General features: G+C 45.9%; 1 protein-coding gene across 2 annotated transcripts; it reads left to right on the plus strand.

The window, feature by feature from the left end:
• Positions 1-25,550, plus strand: LOC137892114 (paralemmin-1-like). Of its 2 annotated transcripts, XM_068737036.1 has the most exons (8): positions 1-210; positions 17,107-17,158; positions 18,348-18,428; positions 20,487-20,551; positions 20,975-21,104; positions 22,048-22,075; positions 23,117-23,197; positions 24,029-25,550. In XM_068737036.1, the coding sequence occupies exons 2-8, from the start codon at positions 17,114-17,116 to the stop codon at positions 24,862-24,864; spliced, it is 1,266 nt and encodes a 421-aa protein (XP_068593137.1). In that variant the 5' UTR covers positions 1-210; positions 17,107-17,113; the 3' UTR covers positions 24,865-25,550. The 2 variants fall into 2 exon arrangements, with proteins under 2 accessions (XP_068593137.1, XP_068593139.1); XM_068737038.1 differs by lacking the exons at positions 20,487-20,551; positions 20,975-21,104 and having other exon boundaries at positions 2-210; positions 24,029-25,548.
• The last annotated feature ends 2,297 nt before the right edge of the window (positions 25,551-27,847 follow it).

Raw genomic sequence — 27,847 nt, forward strand, 5'->3', positions numbered from 1 at the left:
ACACACACACACACACACACACACACACACACATTCCAGGCCAAAGTCACTCCCACCTCTCAGTTTGTGAACTTATGGTCAGTTTGGGCTCCAAAAGTCCTCGTAACAAGCCCCCGTGTGACGCAGTCATCAGCAACGCCCGAGCAGTCTGTAGAATTGAATATTTCGCCTTTAGTTGCTGGGAACTCTACCGCCTGCAAGTTGTGAGAGGTAAGTCGCTTTATTCGTTGTTGCTTTTTCCTGCTTAGCAACCAATTGTTTTGTGAATTTTCTGACAACATGCCGTTACAAAATACATCTCCTCTACTTCCACAAACAAACAAGCAACAAGAAGAAGAAGCTCAGACTCACTATTCAAACCTGTGGTCTATGTATTACAACTGATTCGTGCCTGCTGGGAAATGCATCCAGGAAGAAGTTTAATTAAAAAATTCTATTGCACAAACACATATTCAATATTAAATAAAACTCAGAAAATTTGAAGTTTACAGAGCAATTTTCTGTCAAAAATGAAAACAGTAAAGTAAATCCATGTGCAATGGAGTCACACAGATATTAATATTATCGTACAGAAGTCTGTAATCTGAGAGCTGTTTTGTATGGAGTCCAGACCACGGAGTCATTCATGGGTGACTTACGATGCATCATCACCAGTGGACACTAACGACCACGTCCTCAGTCCGTGGCAGCAGGCAGAGCTAATATGACCCAACTGCTAAGGAGACGAGTTGCTGTGGGACACACGCTGGCTGTCACCCGAGGCCCGGGGAGGCCGTTTAGTCCGGCTGCTTTCATTAAAAGTGGTGGCTGCGGTCCCGGCACACCACCACCACCACCACCACCTATCAGCATCACTGTCATCCTCATTGTCCTCGTCACTGCTGCCCCCCCCCCCCCTTTGTGGCCCCGGTTCTCTCTAACTCTTTAGCAGGAAGTAGTTTAAAATCCTGATGACAAAACATGAGTTCATGAGTAGTTGAGACACAGGGACCTCATTTTACTGCAGCAGGGGTCTAACGACCTGCTACACGCAGTCCTGGTTCTGGTTCTCCCGGGCCTCCCTTCCCTCCAGCGGGCCCAGCAATACAGCCTAGAGGCGTCAGTATCAAGTTGAGACTGTTTAATAAGCAGTTCCTCACAATAACTGAAGTAATAGTACTGATACAACCATTTAAACTCCTACTTTAGTAACGCCTGTGATGGATGGATATCACCGCTCTCATATCTGTCTGTTTGAATTTAATGCCACAGCTAGCAGCCTGTTAGCTTAGCTAACTAGCGCATAACTCCTGTATGTATTTTCTTCTTACACTCGGTCTTTGCACGACTTAAACGAACAAGACATGTTATTGAGTTTAAATATTTTTTTGCCGTGGCTCAAAGAATCAGCCTTTCACTATCGGGCCAAACGGCTGAGAGAAAAGCTAGCTTGTTAAAGACGCATTACATCACATGGTTGTCAGTCCAAACACCGGCACCGGTTGAGGCTAAGCGTATCACTGTCTACTCACGAAATGCACACAGATGAAGAGAGTCTTTTTTTTTTCCTCTCTATTAAAAGTTTTTTCGGGGGGAGCTTCCTTATCCGCAGCGAGGGGGTCACGGGACAGAGGGTGTCATATTCTGTACAGACTGTTGAGAAGCGAGTGTGCCGATGCGTTCGGCTGTATGCGTTTAGACGTGTCTGCGCATATAAGAGAGAGCGGCGCAGTGAAACCTGCAGCACGTAAAGGGTTTTGACAGCGTTACAAGCATCCGGATTTGGCGCCCGAGGCTGCCGAGACTCGCGCTAAAGACACCCACATGCTGCAGCGGAGCGCCTCATTAGGTAGGACATGCAGCATGGGGGGGGCGGGGGGGAGGATGGGTGGGAGACGGAGAGAGAGAGAGAGATGAAGGGGAATGGTTCGTCACGCTCCATCTGGACAGAATAAAAACAAAACAAAAACCGCTCCCGTCGTGTCGAGACTTCGCGTTGCTTTGTTGTTCAAAGTGTTGGCGACACGGAGGAGGGGTGGAGGGTCGAAGGTCAACGTGAAATCCTCCGAACGGGCATCTTGCTGAAAATGAAGCAGGATCTGAACCGTCAGGCTTTGAGCCGCCCACAGCTCTTTAATGTGTGAGGACGATTAGCTGTAGAGGGCCAAGCACGCTCGAGTGCATAATGGGGTTGTGAGGCCAAAGTGTCAAGTACAGCGAGCAACAGGGCGAGACGCTAGGTTAGCTATTGTTAGCGTGGTATCTTTAATTCTTCACCTTACAGAGATCCACATCCTTTGTTGTCCATCAATCTCACATCCCACTTTGTGTAATTGATATTTGACTGATATTTGCCATGAATGTGCTACAGATGGGTGATGAATTAAAACCCAGCATAAAGTCTCTTAGTCAAGCTAATAATATACTGGCTTTTTATGGAGGATTTAAAAGTATATCCACTTTGGGGCGGATCAGGACTGAATCATCCCTTACTAATGCTGGAATGTCTTCCTTGAGAACGTGGCTTCATGCAACCGTCCATCAGTTTTCTTCTGTCGTGGATTTCTACATCAAACTATTCAACGAGGGACGTCTGTCGTTCGCATATCTCGAGAAGCGTTCGTCCGATCGACTTCACATCTGGCGGGTGTATTGCTAGAAGGCATCCAAGTACAACGCTACGCTCGCTCCAGACGGACGCCTCACAAACGGGCACTGCTCTAGCTGTCATAACGAGACCGAGGGTCCACTACGGCCGCCCGGTCGGCTTGGTGAGGCCGTGCTCGGTGGAGGTGATCGGACAGTGCTTTGAGCTGAATGCTAACGCTAGCGTGGCGACATGCTCAAACTGACTAAGCTCAAATGCTGATGTTTGGCAGATGCAACGTTTACCACGCTCTCCGTCTTAGCTCATTACCCACCATCCAGCGGTTCGAATGTCATTTCAGTAGCAACAACAAATGTAGACTGTGTACCGTACCTGTGCAAAATATTTGTATTTATGTAGTTTACTAGTTGTGGAGGTATTTAATGTGGTGGACCAACAGACGGACATCAGTAGAGCCAGGCTAGCTAATGTGTTACTGGTGTGAATATTCTCCTGTTTGTTGGTACGGCAACATTAAATTGAGTTTGATGCATTCGGGAAATGTCTTCTTGTTTACATTGTTGTTGTGTTCAGTTCAGTGTAGTTCATTTACTATAAGTATGTGTCGCCTAAGCCGCTTTAGAGACGGATGTCATTTCCTTTTGAACTGGTGGTTTCAAGTGAGTCTACGATGGTGACGCTCAGTCATCGCCTCAATGATCACCTCTGCTCTGCTCTGATGGGTTATTTCCTGAGTTGAGGATGCCGGCAGTTTCTCAGACAATCGCATCGACGCATCACTCGGTTTTACCCCCAACTTCTGTTCTGTCCCAGCCAAACCTCCCAGGCTTAGGACGTCCATCATGTGGCTTAAAATGGTTCAGGAAGACGGAGGGGCGGACGTGCTGGAGAAGAAAAAAAAAGCCCAAATAGAGTATCGCAGAGGCCTGCAGCACACAATGAGCTGTCAGCGTCCCGTGAATCAGCTTTGCAGCATGATGGACGGCACCGCTGGGACGCTAAACCTCTGCCCTGGTTTTAGTTGTTTGCTTTACTTACGGTATCAAAGCCGTCGCTTTCAGACTCATTACAGACCAACAGTGGTTCACAGTCTCAGGCACTCTATCGCTCTCTTCTCCCCAGCTGCTCGTCACAATCGTACGTCCACCTCTTTCTTTGTCTTTCACCGCTCTCTTTACTCTGCATAATGTATGAGGCTGTCTGTCCCACGGAGCCATTACTCTCTCGTCAGGTGACCCAGTTATGGGGGGGGGGGGGGGGGCTGCAGTGCAGATATGGTCAGTGTGGGGCTCATAAATCAACATTTATTGGAGACGTCGTCCAATCATTCAGATGTTGAATGTGCAATCAGAGCCCACTCTAGCTCAGCGATAAAGAATGATGGAGCACCGCGCCGTGGCTAGTGTTGTTGCGCTCGTGACGAGGCTCTGGAGGTCAAAGGTCAGGATCAAGGATTTCTGACCTGATATTGGATGTCCTACAACTACAAGGACATCCAATATTTAACGCCTGTGAATAATCAACCCGTTGTTTATCAATGTTTAGTGTGCAGCTGTGATAACATAATCTGTATTTCCGTATTTTATGTTCGGACTGAAAGGCACTGGATCTAGTATTGACCCCTGAGGAACTCCGCATTCATCTGCTAAGGAATGGGATTACTTTTAGACAGCAGAACATTATAGCACAACAACATTATTTTGATAGTCGATTTAATCTTGAAAGTGTTTTTTACATGCTAAAATGGCAGAAGATGTTTTCAGCCTGTCCAATATGGAGGTTTCCTGCTTTTCTCGGTTTTAAAATTGTATTAATCTGGACGTCGTTGGGTTTTGGACTGACAAAACCAGACATTTAAAGACGTCATCTTGGACCTTGAGAGACCGGTATGGACAAACTGTTTTCTGACGTTTTATAGACCAATCGGTTAATCTAGAAAATGAATCTGCAGATGAATCAATAATGAAAATAATCGTTAAGTGCAGCACTAAACCTTTGTTTAAAGCGCGTATTAACGTATTATTTAAGCACAGACTTCATTATAATAGTCTGCCATGGATTTCCATTTGCAAATTGTGATTGGATTATGATAGCTTGTTCTTCCCTCTTACATTTAATTAACCTTATTAAACCTTCAACCGGATTACCCCTCTGCAACACATAGTGTCTCTTTGGATCAGTATTTATACCGAGTCTGGATCCAAAAAATAGGTCAAGCCCGTTGCCAGCTATTTGTACGTTTTAATGAGCTCGGGGGCCAGGGAGTGAGATGATTTTCTTAAATGGATCCCAGGTTAAGGCCATTTGTCTTGCATCTTTATGCGGTGAGCAGAGCCGATGAAGTGAAGTGGAAATAGAAATATGAAGTGATATCAGAAACACAACCACAGAGGGCTATTTAAAGCATCAGCAGAGGCCAGAAATATCTTTGCTATTGCCTAAAATAGTTTCCCCTCTTTCCCATTGTATTACCGGCTGACGCTAGATATAGAAAGGATCATATTTCCAACGATCCAAAAGGAAATGCATATTTCGAGAGTAGTTTTTACTGAACTGGTATCTGTGGCAGCAGGCATAAAAATACTTTCCTGGGAAAACCCCACAAACCTCTAAAAGGGAGATGTAAAATGTGAATGGGCACTGGACTTGTAGAGTCCCATCATTTCTATTTTAAATGTTATATTCAGGCTGTTTCAGTGTAGAAGTACTGTGATGGCGTCTAAACAGGGTTGACGCGCGGTAAAGGAGCTGCGGGAGGTGTTCCAATATGATTCGGCTGCCTTGTTTCCCACTTTGCGACGCAGAGATAAATGTATCGTATATGTAGCATGATTCACGGTAAATCAATATACCAACATAGGCTAGTTATTGTTTTTTTAATGCAGCTGTGATCAGGTACATATTGGAAGATCTAAAATCTCAAAAAATATCATTCATCATCTGTGTTGTTGGAGAAATTAACCAAAAGTACAAACAATAAGGCATGACGACGAGCCTTCTTTTTGCGTTTTTCACAAAATCAAAAAACGTGATTTCCCAGATGCAAAAGACGTCAGCTGGAGTTGGCCGTTTGGTAGAGGAAGAGTAATTATAAAAAAATAAATGCGACAGGATAAATCCTCTCCCTTAGTGATCTACACACGTGTTATTTCAAACTGAACTCAGGGACCTTTACTGTGAACCACAGGCGTTGCCATATCAACCAGGACTGAGGTCGTGAAACGGTCGCAATCTATATTTTTATAGCAACAATGTATCAAATGGGCCTCCTCGGCTTATCAGAGCTCTGCATTGAGCTTCAGCTCATTATTTATGGAGAAAATCAAACATCGCAATATGTTTCAGGGTTTCTATGAAAGAATCAGAGTAGAAGACCTTAACATCGGTCACATAGCGTTAGCTTGTTAGCTAGCAGCATCCTCAAAGGCATTTTTGTGATCACACAAATGTTTACTGTCTTCCTGCAACGATAATATTTTTGCTCCGGGGTGAAAAAACATTTAAATCCATATATTTTCCACGCGTTATACGAATGAATCCCAGAGTGAAGCGTGGAGGGCTTGGAGGCTGAAAGTGCAGTGAAACCTGCCGATGATGTAACTTGGGTAAATGAGTAACTGGACATCAAATAAGTGGACTAAACATTTACTTTTATAGATTATCTGTATGAAAGCGTCGAGCCTCTACCACGCTGGGAAATCTTTATAAATGTGTAGCATATGCAAGTGAATGTGCCATCACATGCTCATTATATGCTCCTTTTAATCCCCTTAAAACTGCCATTAGCTCCATATGTTGACCTTCGGGTGATAGGTAATCCTTTTCCATGCCATGTGAACCCATGATGGAGCATCTGATCCCTGCCTCTCGTCCCTCGGGGGATGTGTGAAGGGCAGAGGAGAGGAAGGGCGGCCTCAAACGTGGACATGAAGGAAATAGGAAACAGAAGAGAGCGTTGTCGAGCTTAAACAGGCCCTCCTGTTTATCGCTCTGCCGGCAGCGACGCTGCTGTATGTGGATTTAGCTCACAGGCAGCCTGCAGCACAATACATACAGACGTTCCTTCACAGATCAGATGTGTGTGTGTGTGTGTGTGTGTGTGTGTGTGTGTGTGTGTGTGTGTGTGTGTGTGTGTGTGTGTGTGTGTGTGTGTGCGTGCCCCCAGCACTCCATGTCCCATGTTGAATAAACAAGAATTAAGCAGCGCTGCCAGATAGAGTAAGACGGAGCTCAATCGGCAGCTGGGGGTTGGGGAGGACAGAGAGAGAGACAATGGGGCATTAATGTCCCCTCAAGTGTGTCACGTCTATCGAGCTCTGGCTCACGCTGCACCGCCGGCGTGCCCAGCGTCCCTCCAGCGGACTCGTGGGCGGATCGGTGTGCGAGCATTTGGTGAAATCATATGGTTCCCTTTTGAAGAATGTGGGCGAATTGTGCGCGTGCGATCGTAATGTGTAGGCTGCAGCGGCTCTTTGATTTCATCCAACGGGAGGGGGGGGTGGTATCCCGCAGAGAGGAACTGTAGGCTTTGAGCGTCTTAACCCAAAGATCAGCTTTATTCAGCAGCAAGCCAATGGAAGATGATTAAAGGCAAGATGACTCCGAGAGCTCTGCTTCTGTGAGAGCAAAGACACCTTGACGTATGGAAACCAAGCTGTGGATGACGTAAACAGAAGATTATGGTGTGTGCAGTTAACTCCTCCGACAAGCTTCATGTGCTCTTTGCAGGGGTGGATTTAGTGATTTGGGGGGCCCTGGGCAAAAGCAGACACGAGGCCTCCCTTGTGCCTGATACTAACCTTCTCTCTGATTGAAAATGTTTGTTGGTATTCAGAATGTCACAGATTTTGATGGATGCAGTCATATTCCATGAGATCAGTCCAGCCAACTGCAAAGACGCCGGGTCGAGATTATTGTTGTCACGGCTCGCTAGCTTCAGGCAGACGCCGTTGTGATTTACACACCCGGAGCCCACGTTGTGTAAGTAGCGAAGGGTCTGTGCATCCATGGGCGTGCTGGTCTTAACGTGAGGTACGGTCAGGCGCATTGTTCGGCGCGTTGCTACATCGAGGCAGCAGAAAGCGATTTTGCCTTCAACCATCTAAAGCCTGGTCTTAAAGTCAGTAGCAGTGTTTTTCTGCTATTTAAAGGGCGTGTTATTCAGATAGTAAGATGCGCCTACATAGGTGGGTTCACAACGGACATTTCCTAGATTGTAATTAAATTTCCTAAATCATTTGTATGCCCCAATTTTTGGTGGCAATGTTTTTATTCATGGTAAGGAAAACACTATGCACAGTGTCGATGTAGGCGACTTAAACGTTATCTGCACAGTTGCAGATAACGTTCAGGCTTAGTATTACGCTATTTGTAGAATTACATTCCAGTGGTGGCTGCGGAGGATTGTTTTTTTTCGACTCGTGTGATCCGAACATTTCAGAGAATTCTGGAGCAATGTGAAGTCCGAAAGATGAACTGATTTCCAAACTTCCCAACATGTTTTTAATCTTACTAAATATTCAACTTCAATCCATATTTGTTGGTGTTTATCCTTTCAAAACAATATTTTTACTGCAGAAAACCAATTTGCAGAATTTGAAATTGAATTGCGCCAGGTGCAGATTAAATACAAACCACCCCTTGCGCCTTTGTGCCCCGATTATCCACCGTTTAACTGGCCAAAAGTGGAGTTGGACACGCCTTAAACGCAGTTGCACCTTACACCATGCACTGTGGATGGTTTAAATAGCGCCACCAGTCTTGTTTGTCCTGGAACGCCCACAGCTGTCTCAGTCTGTGTAGAATAGCGTGTTACGTTGAGAAACAAACAGTTTAGTGAAATAGTCCATTCGTTCGCTCAAACATGCAGCAGATGTCCAATTACATTTCCTTTAATCCGCTTTTGTCGTTGTTCTATATTTTACGCAGTCAGCTTTGCTTTCAACTTATAACTCGATTGAGAAGACTAAAGCCCGGGAAACGGCACGAGTCTGAGTGTTGACGGTCAGACACCTTATAGAAAAGTGAGACCGGACCGTTGAGCTCATCGGGGGAACCACACAAACACTCACTCAGGCAGGAGATACTGCAGTGCTTTGATGTCATCATGAGGGATGCCCCCTGAAACAACGGTTCCGAACGGGAACCGGTTCTAAATGAATACAACCCGGAGTATTGATAAGGTACTGAGTTAAGGGTTCTGCTATCGGTACTTTAAAAGTTACGGAGTGAGATCTCCATCTTTGCACTAGAGGCGGAGTTTGCTACGGAATAATAATAGGCTAGTAAATGAAAGCTAATTACTTAGCTAATTGTTTAACTGCAAATGTATTTTAAAGATTTTGTAACTTTTTGATTTGCTGCTCAAGAAAGGCTATTTCTTAACGTACAAGAATAATAATCCAATGTCGATTCTTTTCTTTATCAATCTTTTTTTTTTTCTCACAAAATAATCAAAAAGAACCAATAAGCAGTATTGATAAGATTACTAACGATACATATATATAATGAGCTCCGTCAGCATTCATTTTCTGCAACATTGTGTATTGATTGTCAACTTTGAGATCAATTGAAAAAATTGATAATGTGACAGCCAAGCCTGGAGTGCTGAGTTCTCCCAGCTGTAGTCGTGCGTCCAGAGAGTTCAGCTGAATCCAACAAAAGGACGGAGCAGTGGGCCGAAGAGATTAGGAGGCTTGTAAAAACTCGGCCGGCAATTGAGATTCTTCCAGTCCTGCAGACGTCAGCTTCTTCTGACCAAAGCAAAGCCAGGGTTATTTTAGGAGACTAAGAGCCATAAAAAGGTGTCGCTGCACATTTTCAGAATGTACAGTTTGTGTAAAAAAAAGACGCGTGACAATATGATCTGGACGTATAATGTTAATTATGCAAGAACTGAATAATTCCTCGTAAAAAGTGCTCTGCAATTATCTCATAAAGCTATTAAAATCATAGTGTTGAATTCATCTGCTCTGCACACACAAGCACACGCTCATTATCTTCATATTCACTTATTGGGCTGAGCTGGATTTGCCACGGTTGGCATGTCGCAGCAGAGGAGGCCCGGGCATGAAATGCGACTGTGGCACCATTTGAATAATGGCCTGCCTGAGGTGATGCAGAGAGAGGGAGTGCGTGTGGTGATCCCAGCGTCAGTTATGACACCGCCACTTTAACACACTGCCATGCAACATTAAGTGTGCAGACACACACACACACACACACACACACACACAAACATGCTGAGGTCTGTACTTTAGCAGCCGAGGCTGAAACGGCAACTGGTGTCAATTTGCAGAGACTGTAGCCAAGTCAACAGTTTGTGAATAAGAGCTAGCCTCACGCTGTCCTTTCGTTTAAAGCACTCGCGTGATTTGAAGCGCTCATATTGACTCAACTGATAAAAAGAACCCTGGAATTTAAAATGTCTCCATTGTAGATTAAAAAAAGTTTAAGTACACGGTGCACAAAAATGAACTTGTTAATTAAAATCAGGGTTTATAATATCAAATGAATGAAGTTTGTAGAACTTTAACCCTTTCACAGCGTGGTTTCAGTCCATAAAAAAGTTAATTATTATGGTCGCCTAAAAAATGTTTTAGAATGTCTAGCTCCACACTTTCGTGTCACTTCTGGATGCAAAAAAAACAAGATGGCGGCAGCGAACTTGAGGCTTTAAAGCGGCAGTCCACAAACAAATTGGTGACATCACAGTGACTACGTCTGTACAGTGACTACGTATAGAACTACCGATTCATGTTTGGGTAATTAGGTATATATTTTTCAATCCATCCTTATTTGGCCCATTAAAAGTACTGATCACCAGCTTCAACAATCCCACAGCTGCTCTCCAGCTCTGTGCTGACCGCTTTCAGACACATCCTAAATAACACATCATATTTGTTTTTAGCAAAACGGGGAGAGACGGCATCAGAGCGTCGAAGCATGGACACTGAGGAGCGCTCGGAGGACGTCTGTGTGCACGGGGGAGCGAGTTAAAAACAAGAGAGTGAGAAATGTGCTCAGCGCATCGTGTGCAACAGTGAGCAACATTGCATGAGAAGGGAGGGGGTTCAGCACCGAAGGCTGCACAGGGCGGCGTTCACCCTGCTGGGAAGCTCGGGCGGCCCTTCTTTCTCATTAACGAGTGCTTGACGGAGGCGACCGAGCACGCAGCAGCCGTCTGCAGCGGGGCCCGTCCGCCGCCGGCTTTGATGCCGATTTGAGCCAACGATGAAGTAAGTCACGCTGACATCGGGCCGCACGCAGGCCTTTTTGAAGGAAGGCTCGCAATCTGCGCCGCGAGATGACACGTCCACACAAATAAACCCATCTGACGGCAGAGGAGGACCTCCGAGGACGAGATGCAAAGCGTGTTCGCGTGAGACGAGACGGGGGGGGGGACGAGACGGGGGGCGCTAGTACCTGCATGAGGAGGAAGGAGCATGATGCAAATGTACAGATGCCGACGCACAAACGCGCTGGATGACGAGGAGAAGATATGCGGCCTCACTAGAATGCAGTGAATTACTGCCACCCAGTTTCCTCCTGCGTCAGACAAATGACTTCCCCCCCGTGGACATGATGCTAAAACTGACTTACTCACTCCATAAAAACGTTGCTTTTTGTGCCAAACACAATATTCTCTGTACTACTGTGGTACTAAACGAGACCCTTTGCCTGTGTGACACTTTTTTTGGAGTTGATCTTCTGTTTGTTCTGTAAAAATAAAGTAGAGTAAAGTCTCCCTCTGTGTTGTAATCCGAGCTTCTTCGTTCTCAGTTGAACATGCTAGCTCACTAGCCGCTCTGCACTGCGCTCAAATAGTAATTAAAGCGGAACCGTGGGCGATGTCAACACTTTTGCCAGTTGTTTGCACCGTTAGCATCGTTAGCTAATCGTGTCGAGAGGCAACAGAAATGCTCCCAATCTCGTATTCGGCACCTTTGATGCTTTCTAACCCTTCATGCTTGGTGCACACTAGAGGATTTTCAAATCTGAACCGATTTTTAAATTGCGGGCGGGGACAGGCATAACGACCAGATTTAACCATTTTTATTAAATACTTGAATCGTAAGAACGTACTCACCGTTTCACACAGGACCACACGCATGCCGTTTTTTTAACAGTTTCAAAGTGGCGAGTACGGGAATACTTCAAAAGTTCGCGGTGTTGCAGAAAACGTGAGCTAATGCTAATGTCACCTATATTCTCGTGGCAATCGCACTGTGGGGGTATTGCAGATGACAGACGCACAATCTTTTGGCACGGTCAACAGTAGCTCGGCTCAGACGGACTTTGCCAACGAATCTGAGCTTGTGTTGTAGTAACAGAACAAAAGTCAGTTTTTGCTTTTCAATGCATTGAAACGGATTGACGTTTCTTCGGGATCTTGCCACTCTGAAGACTGTTATTCTCACCGCACTGTCGTTCCCCTTCTTGAGAGAAAGAGCAGGTACTTCTGTTGTACTTTTAAAACCAGAAGCAGACAGCGCCTCGGCTCTTGTGTACCACCGATGCCAGAACGCTTCACACCCACTCTCGTCGCTCCTCGCCAGACCTGAACAGCGAGTCGTGCGTTGAGAGGAAGTGACAGCTGTAAAAGGCCATTTTGAACCCCCTGGGAGAAGATAAGGTTGGAGGAGATGCGATGCCGCCCCTCCTCCTGTAAGGTACAGACTTTGAAATCTGTGCTTCTCCCGGCAACAGAATGCTTCTTTCTCACCTATCTGCTTGTTGCAGTACTCCCACTGTTCTGTTCTTCGGCTCCGTGTGCATCAGAAGCCTCGGTAAACATTTCACTTGATACAGGCAAGCAGCCTCCATTTATCTTTCTATAGAGACGTCTGTGTGAAAAGATCAAACCCAGGAGAGGTAGACACGGCAGCCTCGGAAGCTGAAGGATTTCTGCCTGTTTATTAACGGTGAGGGGAATTCTTTTTGAAGTCCATGGTTTAGCGGACTGTCTTCATAAAACAGACACGGACATTCTTCTCCTTTGCTAATTTATAAAATGTAAATCAGGTGCGTGTCCTTCAGCTCCTTTGAAGCAGAAGAGAAGCATTGTTCTTTACTGCATGGTGTGTGAAAGCAATAGCTTGTATGACGTTTCCAGGGCGCCACTTTAGACGGATATTTGACATCATTTCAGTTACTTCAACTCCCACTTAGAAATTCATTTCCATCACAATGTGTTGGGTAATTTAACAGGCCCACACGGCATTGGTTCTAGTCATAGACGGAATAGAATATGGACCTAGTCTCCGTGGCGTCACCCGTAGGTTTCTGAGAAGCCTGACCGGCCGCAGCTCTAGATGTGCTTGATGCGAGGAGAGGCTTTCCGTTCTGGTCTCATGACGGCGGGGGGGGTTTTCTCCTGGGTCACAAGCCTCCACGGGATTCAATCCACATCTGTTTTGACTTCCTCCGTTTTTTCACGCTCCAGACCGCTTCTTCTAAGCACTGTTAGTCGCCGCCCTCTCCTCGTCATCGGGGGCCGCTCCGACCGTCTTGCCGTGTCCGGAGGAGATGATACGTAAAGGTCTGGAGAGATTAACGTCCGTCGTGTGAGCCCGTTTCCACGGGGCCGCCGTGACAATAGAGGGCGTCTGAAACTAAAACGTCAACCCTATCTGATCTCATTAACCTCCAGGCGACACACCCGCCACGCATACGCAGTATCCCATCCATATGCTCTCTGGCTGCGTGAAGGCCTGTGTGCATGTATGTGCTGAGGGCCGCTGTCATGAGGAGATAGCAGTCCTCCACCCCCCCTCCCCCCCCGGGGGGTTTTCTATGACTTTGTGCGTCTCCCTTGAGCTTCTTTTCCTCATATTCATCTCCCGGCGGTGCTCCTCCTTCACGAACAGTTGCAGCTCCTCATTACTCCTCCTTCACATGTCGCCAAAACCACGGCAGGCCTCCCACCTGTGGGACTCCGGATGTCGTCGTCGTGTGCCACGGATCTAATTTGTCTTGATCTTTGCGTTTCCTTTGATCTCTGCCCGTGTATCAAATCGCTCCCCGTGACAGAGTTCTCTCGGCGGGACTAACGAGTAACACTGCGGTACCGTCGCGACTGTTACTGCTGTAACTCCGGCTCCGCTTTGGCTCTGAATTGTTGAACGCGTGATTCCAAAAACCGTGAGTATTCATCTGCTGCTGTAACGGCCTGCGCTCTCCTGGGGAGGCTTTCCTCCAGATTGTGGAGGGATTTGTGGGATTTGAATTTTATTGTCATTGCACAGAGACAACAAAATGCAGCTTAGCAACTAACTGGAAAAGGCAAACGGCAGCAATTGAATGATCCTAAACGGTGAACGCAGACTGAAGAAATGTGCCAACATGGAGATTAACCGTACGAATTAAATTAGCTTTGATATGTACAATATGAACAACACAGCAGTCATACATACTACATTGTAGTATAAATGTACAATATAAACAACAGGCTAGAGCGGTGATTTACAAAGTGGCTGCTGTTGCACCATGGGATGCATTAAGAACGGGGCAGGGCCAGTGTGAGATGACTGTACCTGGGCCAGCCTGAAGAAATAAATCGTTCAGCGCAACGAGAGCCACTTGGCGTCGGTTTAAGTCTAGTTTCGTGATCGATGAATCCAGCAAATGCTTCATGGATTTATCGTCGGGTCTAGTCCCGGGAGGAGAAGTATCCTGGCATCTTTGAGCTGGACGGAAAATGATCGCATTGTATCTTAATTGCTCCAGTTTGGGCAACCAAAAGCTGAATCTTGGTTTCCAGCCTATTAACCGCTTTGCTGAGTCGGTGCTGAGCCGTGACACATTACATTAACATCCTCACATCTGTCTATGAGCGCTACATTAACATCCTCACATCTGTCTATGAGCGCTACATTAACATCCTCACATCTGTCTATGAGCGCTACATTAAGGCTTCTGTACATCACGTATTCTTCTTCTGTGGACATTTCCACATTCTTCCGAAAATTTTTGTTGTTTTTACAGTATTTTTCGTATTTTTATTGTAATATTTTTCTATTCTATATTAATGTTTTGTTTTTTCCATTTAATGTTCTCTTATGTTAATGCACCAATACACCAAAGCAAATTCCTTGTGCGTTAAAAAACATCTGATCTGATCAGCTGTTAGCCGCCGTATGACTTCAGTGCAGAGAACCTTTTGACGTATGACAAGGGGTCACAAGTAGACCTGGCATTGTATTGTGGTCCCTCAGCCCCTGTGTAGAACTCATGATGTGATACTGATTCCCACACAGGTCACAGTGATAAGTTACCACCAGGACTTTTACTGAACACACCAGAAGTCCAACATTTTTGCAGGCGCGAAATGTAGGTCTGAAATGTAGGTCTGAAGTTGGCGCTCTCTAGTCGTCGACTCGTCTCCCTTATCTCTGGAGAACCAACAAACAGTCATTAATGGTGAATTATTATACATCTCATTGGGTTTTTAAGCCTGCTGACTTCAAAGAGATGAGGCTTTGCATTGAGAGGCTTTGATGTAATGTGTATGTGCAGGAAGTCTGTGGCGGGATTATGAACCACGGAACATTACTTTTATATTGAGCTTCTGTGCGTATCCCAATGTCTCTGGAGAAAATGTAATTGAATAGATAACAACTTGGTTAAAAAATTGATTTGTTCGGCATCTTAATATGATTTTTGCCTGTTTCTCTTTCTCCTTTCCTCTTATTACCTTTTTGTTTCTCCGATACCAGGGCCACAGGTATGAAGACACTACAGTACTACTTTTACTGCCTGGGCCGCGTGAAGAGAGTTCAGAGTGCAAGTTGGATGTGTGAGGAATGCGAGCTATATCTGTCTCCAGCTGCCTCCCTCCCACTCCGCCCGGCTAAACTGAGACGGCGTGAGCCCGGTTCCTGGCGAGGGTTTAGATATCCAGTCTGTGCGTCGGGGTGTGAAGTGATCAATATCTATGTAGTGCAGTGGAGTCTCTTTATCGCGCCTCCTCTTTTGTTTCACTGAGTGCTCATCCATCAGTCAATAGTTCTTTGAGTTTGCCTCATTATTGTAGAAGGCCTACCGGCACATCTTCATCATTTGAAAAAGATCGTAAAAGATCAAGCTGATGGTGTTCTATATTTTTCATGTTGTCAAAAAAAAAAGTATTGTCTGTGTAGCCAGAGGCCACTATTGCTTATTCCTCAGTGCCATAGAGCTGGTTGACGTTGGGACGTCTTCCTTCACTACCAGTAACATCGGTACTCTAGTTTATTTTGAGTTAATCCCACATACACACACACACACACGTGTGTATTGAAAACAGTCCTGAACAACTAAACTAAAACTGCTGTGCCGACCGGGTAATTAGGATAAAACCATATATTTGTGACATGTTTAAAAAAATTGGCCCACGCTACACCCTTCCACCCAACTTCATAAAAATCGAACCAGCAAATTTTTCCACAATCCTGCTGACAAACAGACAAACCAACTGGAAGCAGAGCGCAGACCTCTGCCAAAGCCAAACGTACCGTTAACGAAAGAGAACAATAATTTGTGTATCTGCCCTGAGATCTGGATCCTCTCCAAATTTTTGAACAGGTTCTTTCCTTTGCCCGTACACCATCCTTCCACCAAGTTTCTATAAAGATCAGGCCTGTAGCTTTTTCTGAAACCCTGTTGATAAAGAGACAAACAAACCGAAAATATAACCTCCTTTGCCGGAGGTAACTAGAAGGACACTCGGAGAGCACAGACGTCTGCCAATGCCGTTTCATGAGTGGAAAATAAATTGAGCGTCCGTCCCCCCCCCCACCCCCCCCCCCCCCCCCCTCCACGCTACACCCTTTGACCAAGTTTCTTTAAAATCGGGGCCGGTAGTTTTTCTACAATCCTGCCATCAAACGTACAAACAAACTGAAAAGAGAACCTCCGAACGACCACCAGAGTCACTACAAATCATCTGAAGCCAGACATAAACCAGAACCAGTTATCAGAGCAATCCATCCAACAGTTCTCTAAACCATAAGTCTCAACCTCATGGTGGTCATCTAAGTATTTAGAAATCATCCTCTGGGGGGCCATGAATGTTGATAAAAACATTCCATCATAATCCATCCAATAGTTTGTTGAGATATTTCAGTCTGGACCAAAGCGGTGGACCAACCAACACAACAGACCGACATCCCTCGAGCCACGCCGCTAGCAAGGCTAAAAATATAACGTACCCCCCCCCCCAATGCCACGGAATGTTCGGAATGCTTTTTCGACTATTGAATTGGATTTCTATTTTTCTCTCACAAACATGCAGCTGCTTGTGGAGAATAGTGTGATATATTACTGTTGTCTGTTGGGCTGTTCATAGTTTATTTAATCGAAGCGTAATGTTAAACAAACAGTATGTAACATATACTGTATCATTAATCCCACATATGATAACTCTTTAAAGTACTGCTTTTTACCAGTCCAAGTTTCCCCGTTTGGTGTATTTTGATCGTGTTGTATTGCTCCCTCGTGTCTACTTAACAACTTGATGTTTCTATTTCTTTTCTTTTAAGGCCCGGCATGGACGAGGCAGAGAAGTACCAACAAAGGCTGCAAGCCATAGCGGTGAGAATGTCACTCTCCTACTTTGTCTTTACTTTTGCCCTTTTTTTTTAGTGTCCACTCCAGTTTGCCTTAAACCAACTTGGACTTTCACCTCGTGTCAAAAACAATCTCACCGCGCCGTCGCTGTCTCACGTCACTTCAGTGGAAACGGTCACCGCTTGATCCGCGCTGCCCGAAGTGAGTGAGCAGAGACCATTTTCCCCCGGTTTAACTTCCCGGACGGTAATCGCTGATCTGTGAAGCGAAAGGTTGGAGGGCCTGAGTGAAGGCCGCCTGACCCCCCCCCCCCTCCCTTCTGCCCGACGTTAAAAATCCGTCCAACCGCAAGTGACCCACTTCACCAGCGACAGCGAGAGGCCCGGAGTGGGCCTCGGCATGTTTACGGCTTACGTTGACGGCGTGGATACGGAGCTGGCATGCGCACAATGTGCCGCGTCGCTGAACTATTTCTCCCGGCATCCCAGCGCTCCGCCAGCTGCATCTCCCCGCTTTAATCTGTCGGCTACGTCTCCTAAAAATATCTCCCCCCCCCCCCCCCCCTCTCTCTTAGTCTCTCTGCTTTCGTACAGAAGAAGTCGTTGTCTTCAGGGACCAGGACTGCAAAGGGGTGTTGCTAAAGACTTATATTAAAAAGCGGGTGTAACCCTCCACCATAAGCACAGTGTTCTCGTCTGTTAGTAGAAGAAACAGCAGTTGCTTAACTTCTCGTTAACCTGCCTTTTTGTTGTTGGAATAACTCAAGTTTTCTTTGCTGTTGAGAGATCACTTACAGGAGGACTCGGTATAAGTGAGGGGTAAGTAATGGTAACATTCCTAGAAAATTGAGTAAATTGTCTTTTTTTTGTGTGTGTTAGATTACGGAAAAGACTTCCAAGCAATGTAAACCCAAAGGCAGCGTAGACAATCTGTCGCTGCCAATAGTTCTGACACTTTCTGTGATCGCTGCGGCAGGAAAGCGAGGGGAGTTGGGATTGAGCATCGGCACAAAGACGCGGTGAAACTGTGAATTATGCCGTCCTGCTTCATCAGCTCTTCTTTCACAGTTTCTCTTCACAACCACCTCGTAGGGTTCCAGAGTGCCTACTTATCGCCCCTCTCTTTGATGACCAATTCCCTCACAGGACTCTTCTTTTTTTTTTTTTTTTTCTTCACGTTCCCTCTTTGAGGATTTAACTTCTTCTGTCACCAGGAGAGGCGTCGGAGGCAGGAAGAAGAGGAGAGGCTGACGAGGGAGACGGAGGAGGAGTGGTTGAAGACGGCCCAGGAAAAGGTGATTTTAAGTTTGTTTTCGAGGAACCAAATTCTTTCCCACTTGGTCCTCCGAACGATTTTAAAGAAACGTTTAGAGAAGGCGCCCGTTTGCTCTCTTAGATAGAGGAAAGAAGATTGCTCCTCGCATCTAAAACTCTTTTCTTGTAAATGCTGTGAAATGTTTTTCATTGTTTTCTCTCCTTTCCAGCTGCTTCATGTCAAAAAGATGACCACTGGCGTGTCCCACCCTCGTAGCTAGCCGACGCCTAGCTCTAATGTTCTGGGTGGGCTCATTATGACCTCATTATGACTCCGATTTACTCGCATTCGCAAGTACAGAAGATGTGCAGAAGGCCCACTGCTATCTTATTTAGTTTGGTCCCGCCCACAGAGAGTCGGCTCCATGCATGGATACATGAGTTGGATCAATCAAAGGGGGCTTTGGGGGGGGGGGGGGGGGCTTCAAGTGTTTGAAAGGCTTTGTCGGGGCTTTCAGTTTGTCACTCACACCAGGCGATGAGTGGCGGGTCGTATCTCGACTCCAGGAGCGGGACGTCTGGGGGGCTTTGGATCACGGAGCCGTGACACCTTTTCGCTGTCACTCTCACAGACGACGGCAGTCTGCTGGCCTTGCTCCTCCTCTGCAGGATCCAAACCGGCGGCGCCCGCGGGGCCTCGTTGGTGTGTCTGCGGAGGAGCGCTGCCAGGTGGCTAGCTGCGTGTCTTGATCCGCTGAATGATTGTCAACACGGGCACAAGGCTCGGTGCGCCGTGCGTTTTGTTTTGGTCGTGTCTCTGTTTTCTATCAGGGATAGTCCAATCACAGCTTAGCGTCCGTATCCAGGCACAGCTGGTTTGGGAAGCTCTCGGGGTTTTCTCCACATGCTGAAGCAGAGTGTTGTGAGCGTGACACTAAGTATCCAAAACACATGGAGGGTGGTCTTTTTTTTCTTTTTTTTTCTTTACCTTTTACAAAGCCAAACACAGTGTTGGACTGGATTAAAACAGTGGGTTGATGTAAGCTGTAATCGTTAGCATGTACGGCTAACTAGCTGAACGCTATCAGTCCTCGATTTGGGAAAAGTTACCCAAGATAGCGTTGCATTTACCAAACACTTGTCCCTGTCCCACTCATGAACCCACTTCAAAAGCATAACGAATGCACCGCCCGTCTCATTTCAACACTGGTTAGCCGTCGTGCCAAAGACAGACTTACTCCTTCCTAATGGAAATGCTGCATTCTGCACACGCTGCAAAGGGTACATTTTCGGTGGCGCATGGTGGAAATAGAAAAGATCATTTTATGACAGCATGAGGCTGTGGAAATAAACAATAGCTGGCAGAGAAACTGTCGCAGTCGCTCGTGCACACTAACAAATACCTTGAGTTGAGTTTTAAACACCAACGCAGTCCTTGTGTTTTGTGTTTACTAGCTTTACTGCAGAACTACAACAGTTTTTGGTGGATTTTCGGTGACAATTTATTAAATTTTTTCAAACAGTTTTTGTCACGAGTACTTACATGTACAACAACTAGGTCTGAAGAGGCTCCTCGGTCTTAAGACGGAAAATAGTTTTGACGCAAAGCGAGTATTTAGTATTATGGCATCATTTATCATCAGATGTGTTAAGATATGATAAGATATGTTAAGATATGATAAGATATGTTTGTAGCCATCAAGTGCATATTTAGGATCCATGCGCAGGGTATTTATTTTAAAAAGAGGCCGCTTAAAAAGTCGTCGACAGAAGGAATTTGTCAACCAAGTTGTGGCGCTAAAGTTAGCTTAATAAGCTAACAAGCTACAGCAGAGAGAATCCGAGCTCTAGTGTCCGGTGTCACTGCAACTTGACTAAGAATGTTGGTGGTGAATCTGACAGCGTCGTCGTTGTCAACGCTACGTGAGACTCGAACACTCAAGTGAGCCAGCGAAAGAGGCCATAAACTCAGGAATGAGCCGAAGGCGCTTAAAGGGTTTCATGATCAACGTTGATCGAATCACCAAACATTCTGCCCGTGTCTCCGTCTCGACCTTTAGCTGTGAACCTTATTTTTCTGTCGTCGCATTCTCCCACAGAGGAAGCACTTGAGGGAGCAGTGGCTCAGTGAAGCGTCCCCCGTCCTTGACGAGCCCACGACAGGGTGAGCCGCATTTCACCAGCTTCATTCACGCGCACTTAATTCAATCACAATCACATCACGAGTGTTTGAGACGTTCATGATGGGGGGGGGGGGGGGGGGGGGGGGCACTCTGCTGGCACACAGATAACAGATATGCACGGCTCACATTTGTAAAGACATTTTTTTTGAAGCGGTGGATACAGTATTTCCATCACAGATGCACTTCTGTATGGACCATGACGAGATCAAACGGCCATGTCACAGCTGGTGCGATGGATTATAACCAAGCACGCACACACACACACACACACACACACACACACACACTCGACTCGTAACGTCTTTATTTTTCTTGGTCCGACTGCTCTGCTTCGTTTGTTTTCCGAGCTCTGATGTGCATCTTTTTGCGTTAACGAGTATTCTGTCTGTGCCGATGTGTGTCAGGGAGCGAATCGAAAGTCCAAAGACGCCCGAGGACGAGGAGGCAGCTGACGCCAGAAGAGAGGAGCGAGCCCCCCGAGAAGAAAACAAAGAATCTGGCAACTGTGCAGCTGCAGTCAGAACACACAGCCAGGTGACACGAGCAGATGTTTCTGGAGCACCGCGCGTTTTACACAGAGACACAAAAAACAGCCTTGAACGTTTCGCAGTTTTAGCCGACCACGTCCAGGTTTTCTTGCAAAATGAAAATTTAGAGACGTACCGCAAACGGCCCCAAAATATTTCAGGATTTGAGCCGCTGTGACGGCAGCGGAAGTAAACACAGCGTTAGTCCCCTTTGGCTACAATTCTCCTCAGAAGGATGAAACTTTTTCATCCGCGGTGAATATGAAAATAGGGCGCAGAATCAGCTCTTCGGTCAAAACATGCAAATTGTATTCGGCTCGGCCTCGTGCCACGTCCCGGGCAGTCGAGTGTTAAATAAGTAAAACGTTACAGCAAAACAGCAAAATAATCCACCAGCCCGTGCAGCTGGGGTGTGAGCTCTTCGAATTATGTATCATGAGTAAGAAATGGATGACGGGCGCTGCCACATCATGATTTATCGCCGCATGAGTGAACCCACACCGAGTTTTCACCCTGAATTCGGTGAATGGCGAAACAAATGTCCTCTTCCTTGTCCTTTTCACGGGTTTTGCGCAAAATGTCACTTGCGTGTGTTTTTTTTGCGGGTTGAATCTAACAGGATATTTTCCATTACATTCATCATATGATTGTAATGAGCGCGTGACGCCGCTTGAACTTTAACTTCCACCAAGTGTTCCGCTTTACTGTACAGCCCCAAATTTTGCTGAGTGTGCAACAGCAGCAGGACTGAAAACGGCTGCCGGGCGACGTAGTCTCAGCGCCTCTTGACACGATGGGACTAAGCTTGGTTCAACACTTCTCTGGTGATGACTGTGAAATATTTATGGCGGGGCGGGGGGGGGGGGGGGGTGAAGCACAGACTCTGTGTCTGCTTTAAGTGTGTGACCGAGGAGAGCACTCAAATTGTCTCCTTTCTTTCTGCCCCGCAGGCTGGCACTGACGAGGACGAGCAACAAGGTAAGAAGTCGGCCGGAGGGCGGGGGGGGGGGGCTGTGAGCGTCATTAGCTCACCGTCGGCCTCCGTCTCTCTTCTTTGTCGCTCTCGGGGCCGTTACGCCTGCCCAGAATCTATTCTCTCCTGACGGATGATAATTTACCCGAACTAAGACTTTGCGTGAAGAGCAGTCATTTCAAATCGGGGCGACAGAATGGAAACGGCTCCGACGGCTTCTCTTACAGTTTAGTCTGCGAGTCGTTCTGCTGAGCGAGAAACACCACGAGGGGCCGGAGTTCATCCAAACGCTTTTAGAGCCAATGTGCACAAAGTTACAGAGGAGTTACAGAAACCACTCTGGCGTACGTTAGAGAGCGTTCGACACATCGCCGACTAAAGAATGGACATCGCAACGCGATATTTCAGTAAATGATGGCTTTAAACTGCCGGTTGTTGCTTCTGTCTTTAGTAAATGCGAGAAAGTCTTGGTCCTGATCGGTCCACACCGCCTACTATACACTTCTCAAACGATGGCTACTCAGGTCCACATTCAAGTTCCATTCCACAGCCTTTAACTAGCTCCCTGAGTGCTGCAGGTTACTGAGTTATGAACTATTTTTGTTTTGTTTTGTTTTGTTTGTCTGGAAACCTGTTTTTCCAAATATGTACCATGATATATTTGATTGACTACCACTTCCTGAAGGTAAAATAATGACATCAGGGCACATAGAGTCAATAGTCCTACAGACGTTGATACACCCGACCTCAAAATCAAAGATGGCCGCTGTCCATCAACAGTAAAAAGCTGGAGTAACATGCCGCTAATAAGCACTTCAGTCTTATTTTTGTCTGTCGGACAACTGTCCAACTTCTATCTGTGGACATGTTGGTAAAGAGAGGCGTAACGCGCTGTTATCGGCTGGTATTCACTTTTTGCCAGTTTGGTGATTTCAATTTTCAGCAAAGAATTACAAAACAAACTGAGGATATATAAACTGATTTCTAAGAAAGTAATAGATTTTCATTCTAGTTTAACTGAAAAACGTCTACGCTTTCTTTTTCAGTGAATAAAGACGCCGAGGATCACTTCTCCATACAAATGGCACAAAGGACGTTTCATGAAAGTGGGCAAGAAGGCCGATCAGGTGAGGCACAGGAGTAGACTTCGTTGTAACTTACCATGAATGTAGATGTTCAGTATGTAGTAATGAACCGGCTGTAGCTCAGTATTCAGTATTCAGTATTCAGTGTTTCTGGCTCAACTGCAGATAAGTTCCTGTAAGACTTCTATGTCTTTAAATGTCCTCAGAAGTTTAACTGCGGCTCCTTGTGAGTATTTTACCAAGCAGTGCTGGAACAAAACCCAAATGTTTTACCATTTTATATATATATATATATATATATATATATATATATAGATATAGATATAGATATAGATATAGATATATATATATATATATATATATATAGATATATATATATATATATATATATATATATATATATAGATATATATATATATATATATATATATATATATATATAGATATATATATATCGATAAACAGGATTTTAGGCTCCAGAACATGGTATTTGATTTAACCTTTCTATCCTCCTCTAGCAAAAGACGAGCCCTTTGTTTGCCGCTCTGCCCTCAGGCTAAGACTTAACGATGGGTCTGAGGTGAAAGGCCTGAGAGCAACGTTATATTCAGCCCACATTGTTATTTCAGTTTGTTCATATTTTTATGCGCACTGGAGGGCTTATTGTGTCTCTATATCGTCTGTTGTGTCGGCTCATATTAGTGACACAAAGATCTGGTCCTGACCTGGCGTTAACCTTTGTACCTCTCACCCTTTAAACGTCCCCAAGTCTGCGAGACATTAAGGACGGTTAGTCCTGGACTGCTAATGAGTTGAGAATTTTTACATTTTATCTTGATAATTTGTATTCTGTTCCGTATCTCATTTTTGCAGTCCTGGGAATGTTGGCGGTGCAGGTCGAGAGAGACCCCAAGACGGGCGCCACCGTCGTCAGGTCGGTGGCGCCCGTGTCCTCGCCGGCCGGTGCGCCGACGGCAACCACGGTCTTCGACGACGGCAGGAAGAGCATCCACGCCGTCGGCGGATCAGGAAGTCAACCCTCGACCGAAGAGCTCGGGCAGATCCTGAGCTTCGTCGATGGCGTCGGGATGAAAGTGCTGCTGGACGAGGTCGCGCTCACGCCGAACCAGGAAGAGATGGAGATGGAGCGCGTCGATGCCAGCAGAGCGCCAAAGGGACAAGTCGTGTCTTTCTCTACCCGCCGTCTCGTGTCAAAGGAGGATGATACGCAGTTAGACAGCTCTAGAAGCGACGACTTGGAAGCTGAGCCGGGGATAGAGGAGTGCTCTGCAAGTATGGGACAGGAGGAGGATAACAAAGAGGACGGGAGCATCATGGCGGTCAGAGACATCGCGGGAGAAGTGGGCAACGTGGAGGATCTGAGGTTGGAGGAAGGCCCGGTCACTCTGGTGTTCCTGGGATACACGGACGGCGACCAAGGAGGCGGCCAAGAGGACCACGAAGGCATGCTCACCGCGGAGCGCGTGATCATCACCGAGGAGGGAGAAGAACACGTCTTAGGACCGGAAACGTCTGCTTCACCTCAGGAAGGGAAAGAGTCCCGACTGTTTCACGACGTCCCCCTGGACGGAACCGGGGCAGGAGTTGAGGTCCAGGGGCAGAACGGTGACGATGGGCGGCAGAACTCATCCTCTCCCAGCAAAGCCACTTCCAAGCGCAAGACCTGTCGGTGTTGCTCCGTCATGTAAGACAGCGATTGAAGAGATCAGCCTTCTTCGCATCATTTGTAATATTTGTAACACCTCACGCTGCATTGCTGCCTAAACGACCGATATGAGAGACTAGACCACCACCTGACGTGGTCCTAACTATGGTTTTGAGCGCCCATCACGTCTGTTCACATTGCCAAAGAAAGAGACGTGGATCATGTTGTGGGTCTTTTATAGCAGCTGCGGGCCGACAACCGCTCTGAGGGACAATCCACTTCCTCCCTCTGGTGGACAAAGCTGAGAACGTCAACGCGCCCTCATGAAGACCAATGTCTCTGTCCCTTAGGACTTGTTCTGTGCCTTACCAGCCAAAACATGTCCATATGTTTAGCTGTTGTTTGCTCTACAAAATGGAAAAAGCCAAAGAGCAGAAGAATCATCAGTATTTCTAACAGTAATCATGGTGTGATTCATTGTCTCAATGAATGTTAATTAGAGCGATATTTGTACCAACATCCTTTCTTACCCTCTACCACTCAGGGCTTTAGCTTCCACGTAGGACACCAGCGATGTTTCTGACAATTTGGGATTTTTTTTATGTCATGGGAGGGGTTTGTATTCTACGATTAAACATGAATTTAACATGTTGAGTTTCTTCCACTCTCTCGGTCACAATCTTAAAACTAATGGTTTGACATTTTGGGAAACTAGTGCAGCTTCAGAACGGGCCGACCGCTTGACCTTCCGGTTGTTTCTGGAGAAGCGCTCATCCAAACAACTTCACACTCGACACCTTCGCTTCCTCGGGTCCTGAGCGACACGCCCGCCAGGTGTGAGGTCAAACAAATCAACGGGCTTACAGACCGAGTACTTTCATTTCTGTTAAATTAGGCTTCAAACATGCATTGAGACCAGGGGGTTTGATATTCATCCAACGCATTTATGTTCTCAGCATTGTGGGAAAAGCTTTGAAACTGCATTTAGGCAATGGTATAGGAATATTTCACAGACTTCCCAAACTTGTGGAGGTGGAGTTACACTGGAGGGATCTCCATGTCTGCTACGGTGCAGCTATACGTGTTTTATTATTTGTATCACTGTAATTTTTGTATTCAATTGATTGATTACAGTGGATGTTTGCTGGAATATAAAACTTAACAGAATTCTTATGTTCTCCAAAATCAAACTTTAGATTTGAACTGTACTCACAAAATGTGGATGCAAACACAAAAGAAACACTGTATTTCAACGTCTCTTTACAAAACTACTACATTGGGGCTCACATTCAACGTCTCACTAAAGACAAACTAACATTCTGCTGGTTAGACAGTGGACTAGATACACGTGAATCGCTGCGATGCTGCTGCGGCTCATCTCAACTGCTTCTCAAAGACGGATTTCGTTTGCTCACATGACACAGAGGACAGGAAGGTACAGGTGTTCATGTAAGCAGATCAGCTGGATCGTTCATATCTCCATCGGGCTTCACGCACAGCAGGTGACGGCAGCGCTACAGTCAGGTGGGTCTCTTCCTTCAGCACTTCTCCATTATGATGATATTGATATGATTAGGTATTAATAGTAAAGCTTCATCTGGGTATAGCAAAAAAAAGAATTTCATAATGTTCAAAATTGAGCGAGGCTATAACTAAATATTAGCGAGAATGATGCAATTTGTATGTGTGCACGAGAGCCATTTATACCCAAGTACTGGATAATGGAGTCATACAACTGCATGTACAATGTCGCTTAAGTAGGCTAGTATTTGAATAGTTTTGAATGGCGTTCTTCATAACAACACAAACAGGTTAAGCTCATTAAGGCGCATTAATATGTCCTGTTGCTTGAGCTCTATCCACAGCGTGGTGCTGCTGTGGGTAATCCTGAAACGCAGTGGAGCCGGCATTAAGCCCCTGAATGCAGGTGTAAATATAGATTCATAGATTTAAACCTGCGGCTCGGGGAACGAGATAATACCGGGATAATATTCATATTAAGAGGACATATTTTTGACAAAGTACTTGTTTCTCTGCGGTGCGTCAGCGTGAATACACAAAGCGTCACAGACCGGTGACGGTACAAATCACCGTGGGCCGCGGATAACCGGCATCAACCCGATGGAATCATGGGAAAGCAGGATTCTCAACAGGGCGAACTGGTGAGACGATGAGAGCCTCTGTGGCCGGCTGACACTGTGCGTGGTGCGAGTGCCAAAACAGACGGAGCAAAGCCGATTACTCTTTCCCTTTGTCAGCAGAATTGGCTGTGCTAGGTCACCCAAACAACACAGACGCCGTATGCCCTGCTGAAAGAAATGTAGCTATTTTGAAATATGGATTCTACACATTAATGTTGTGATCACTTCAGGCAGAAGAATTCTGAAATCTGGATAGGTAAACATCAAAGCCTAGAGAAAGATTTGCGCACTTCATATCCTCATGAAGGTGTTGTTGCAAAGCTGGATTACCAACAGGGCAAAGCACCTGAACCTGTGAGTCCACCGGCATTTATGGAACTGAGAATTTGTTTGTGAATAAACACATTTAACACACTAAATATGGACTTAAAGGTGCCCTGTGGAGATTTCCTGTAAAATAACATTTGTTAGGCCTATAGGATTGTTTAAAACCTGCATCGTTTCCTCAGTGATTCTTGAAATGTTTCTGCCACCTGTAGTACAGTGGAATACTGTGAAACTATTGGCAGTAATATGTGCGTCCATGAGAACAAAACAAAAAAAACAAACATGGACCTCTGATGAAAACATTACTCTCTACAGCTACTCGGGGTCAAAAACTTCACAGGACACCTTTCAGGTGAGTCCTGATCTATAACCTGATCACAACCCTTTCATGCAGAGTGTCAGTGTGTGAAAAACTAGTTTCAAGAACTTCCGTTTGTCATTTTTGAGTTCATAAACTACTATGTAATTAAACTACTACACAGAAAACCTGTACACAGAGAGCGGGATGAACGGGGGGTCAACAGGAGCTCCACGTGGACCCCTTGCAGTGGCCATGCC

The sequence above is a fragment of the Cebidichthys violaceus genome, unplaced genomic scaffold, assembly GCF_023349555.1.
Source record: "Cebidichthys violaceus isolate CVI_PGR_0920_01 unplaced genomic scaffold, fCebVio1.0.p SCAF_75, whole genome shotgun sequence".
In the NCBI taxonomy this organism is placed as follows: Eukaryota; Metazoa; Chordata; class Actinopteri; order Perciformes; family Stichaeidae; genus Cebidichthys; species Cebidichthys violaceus.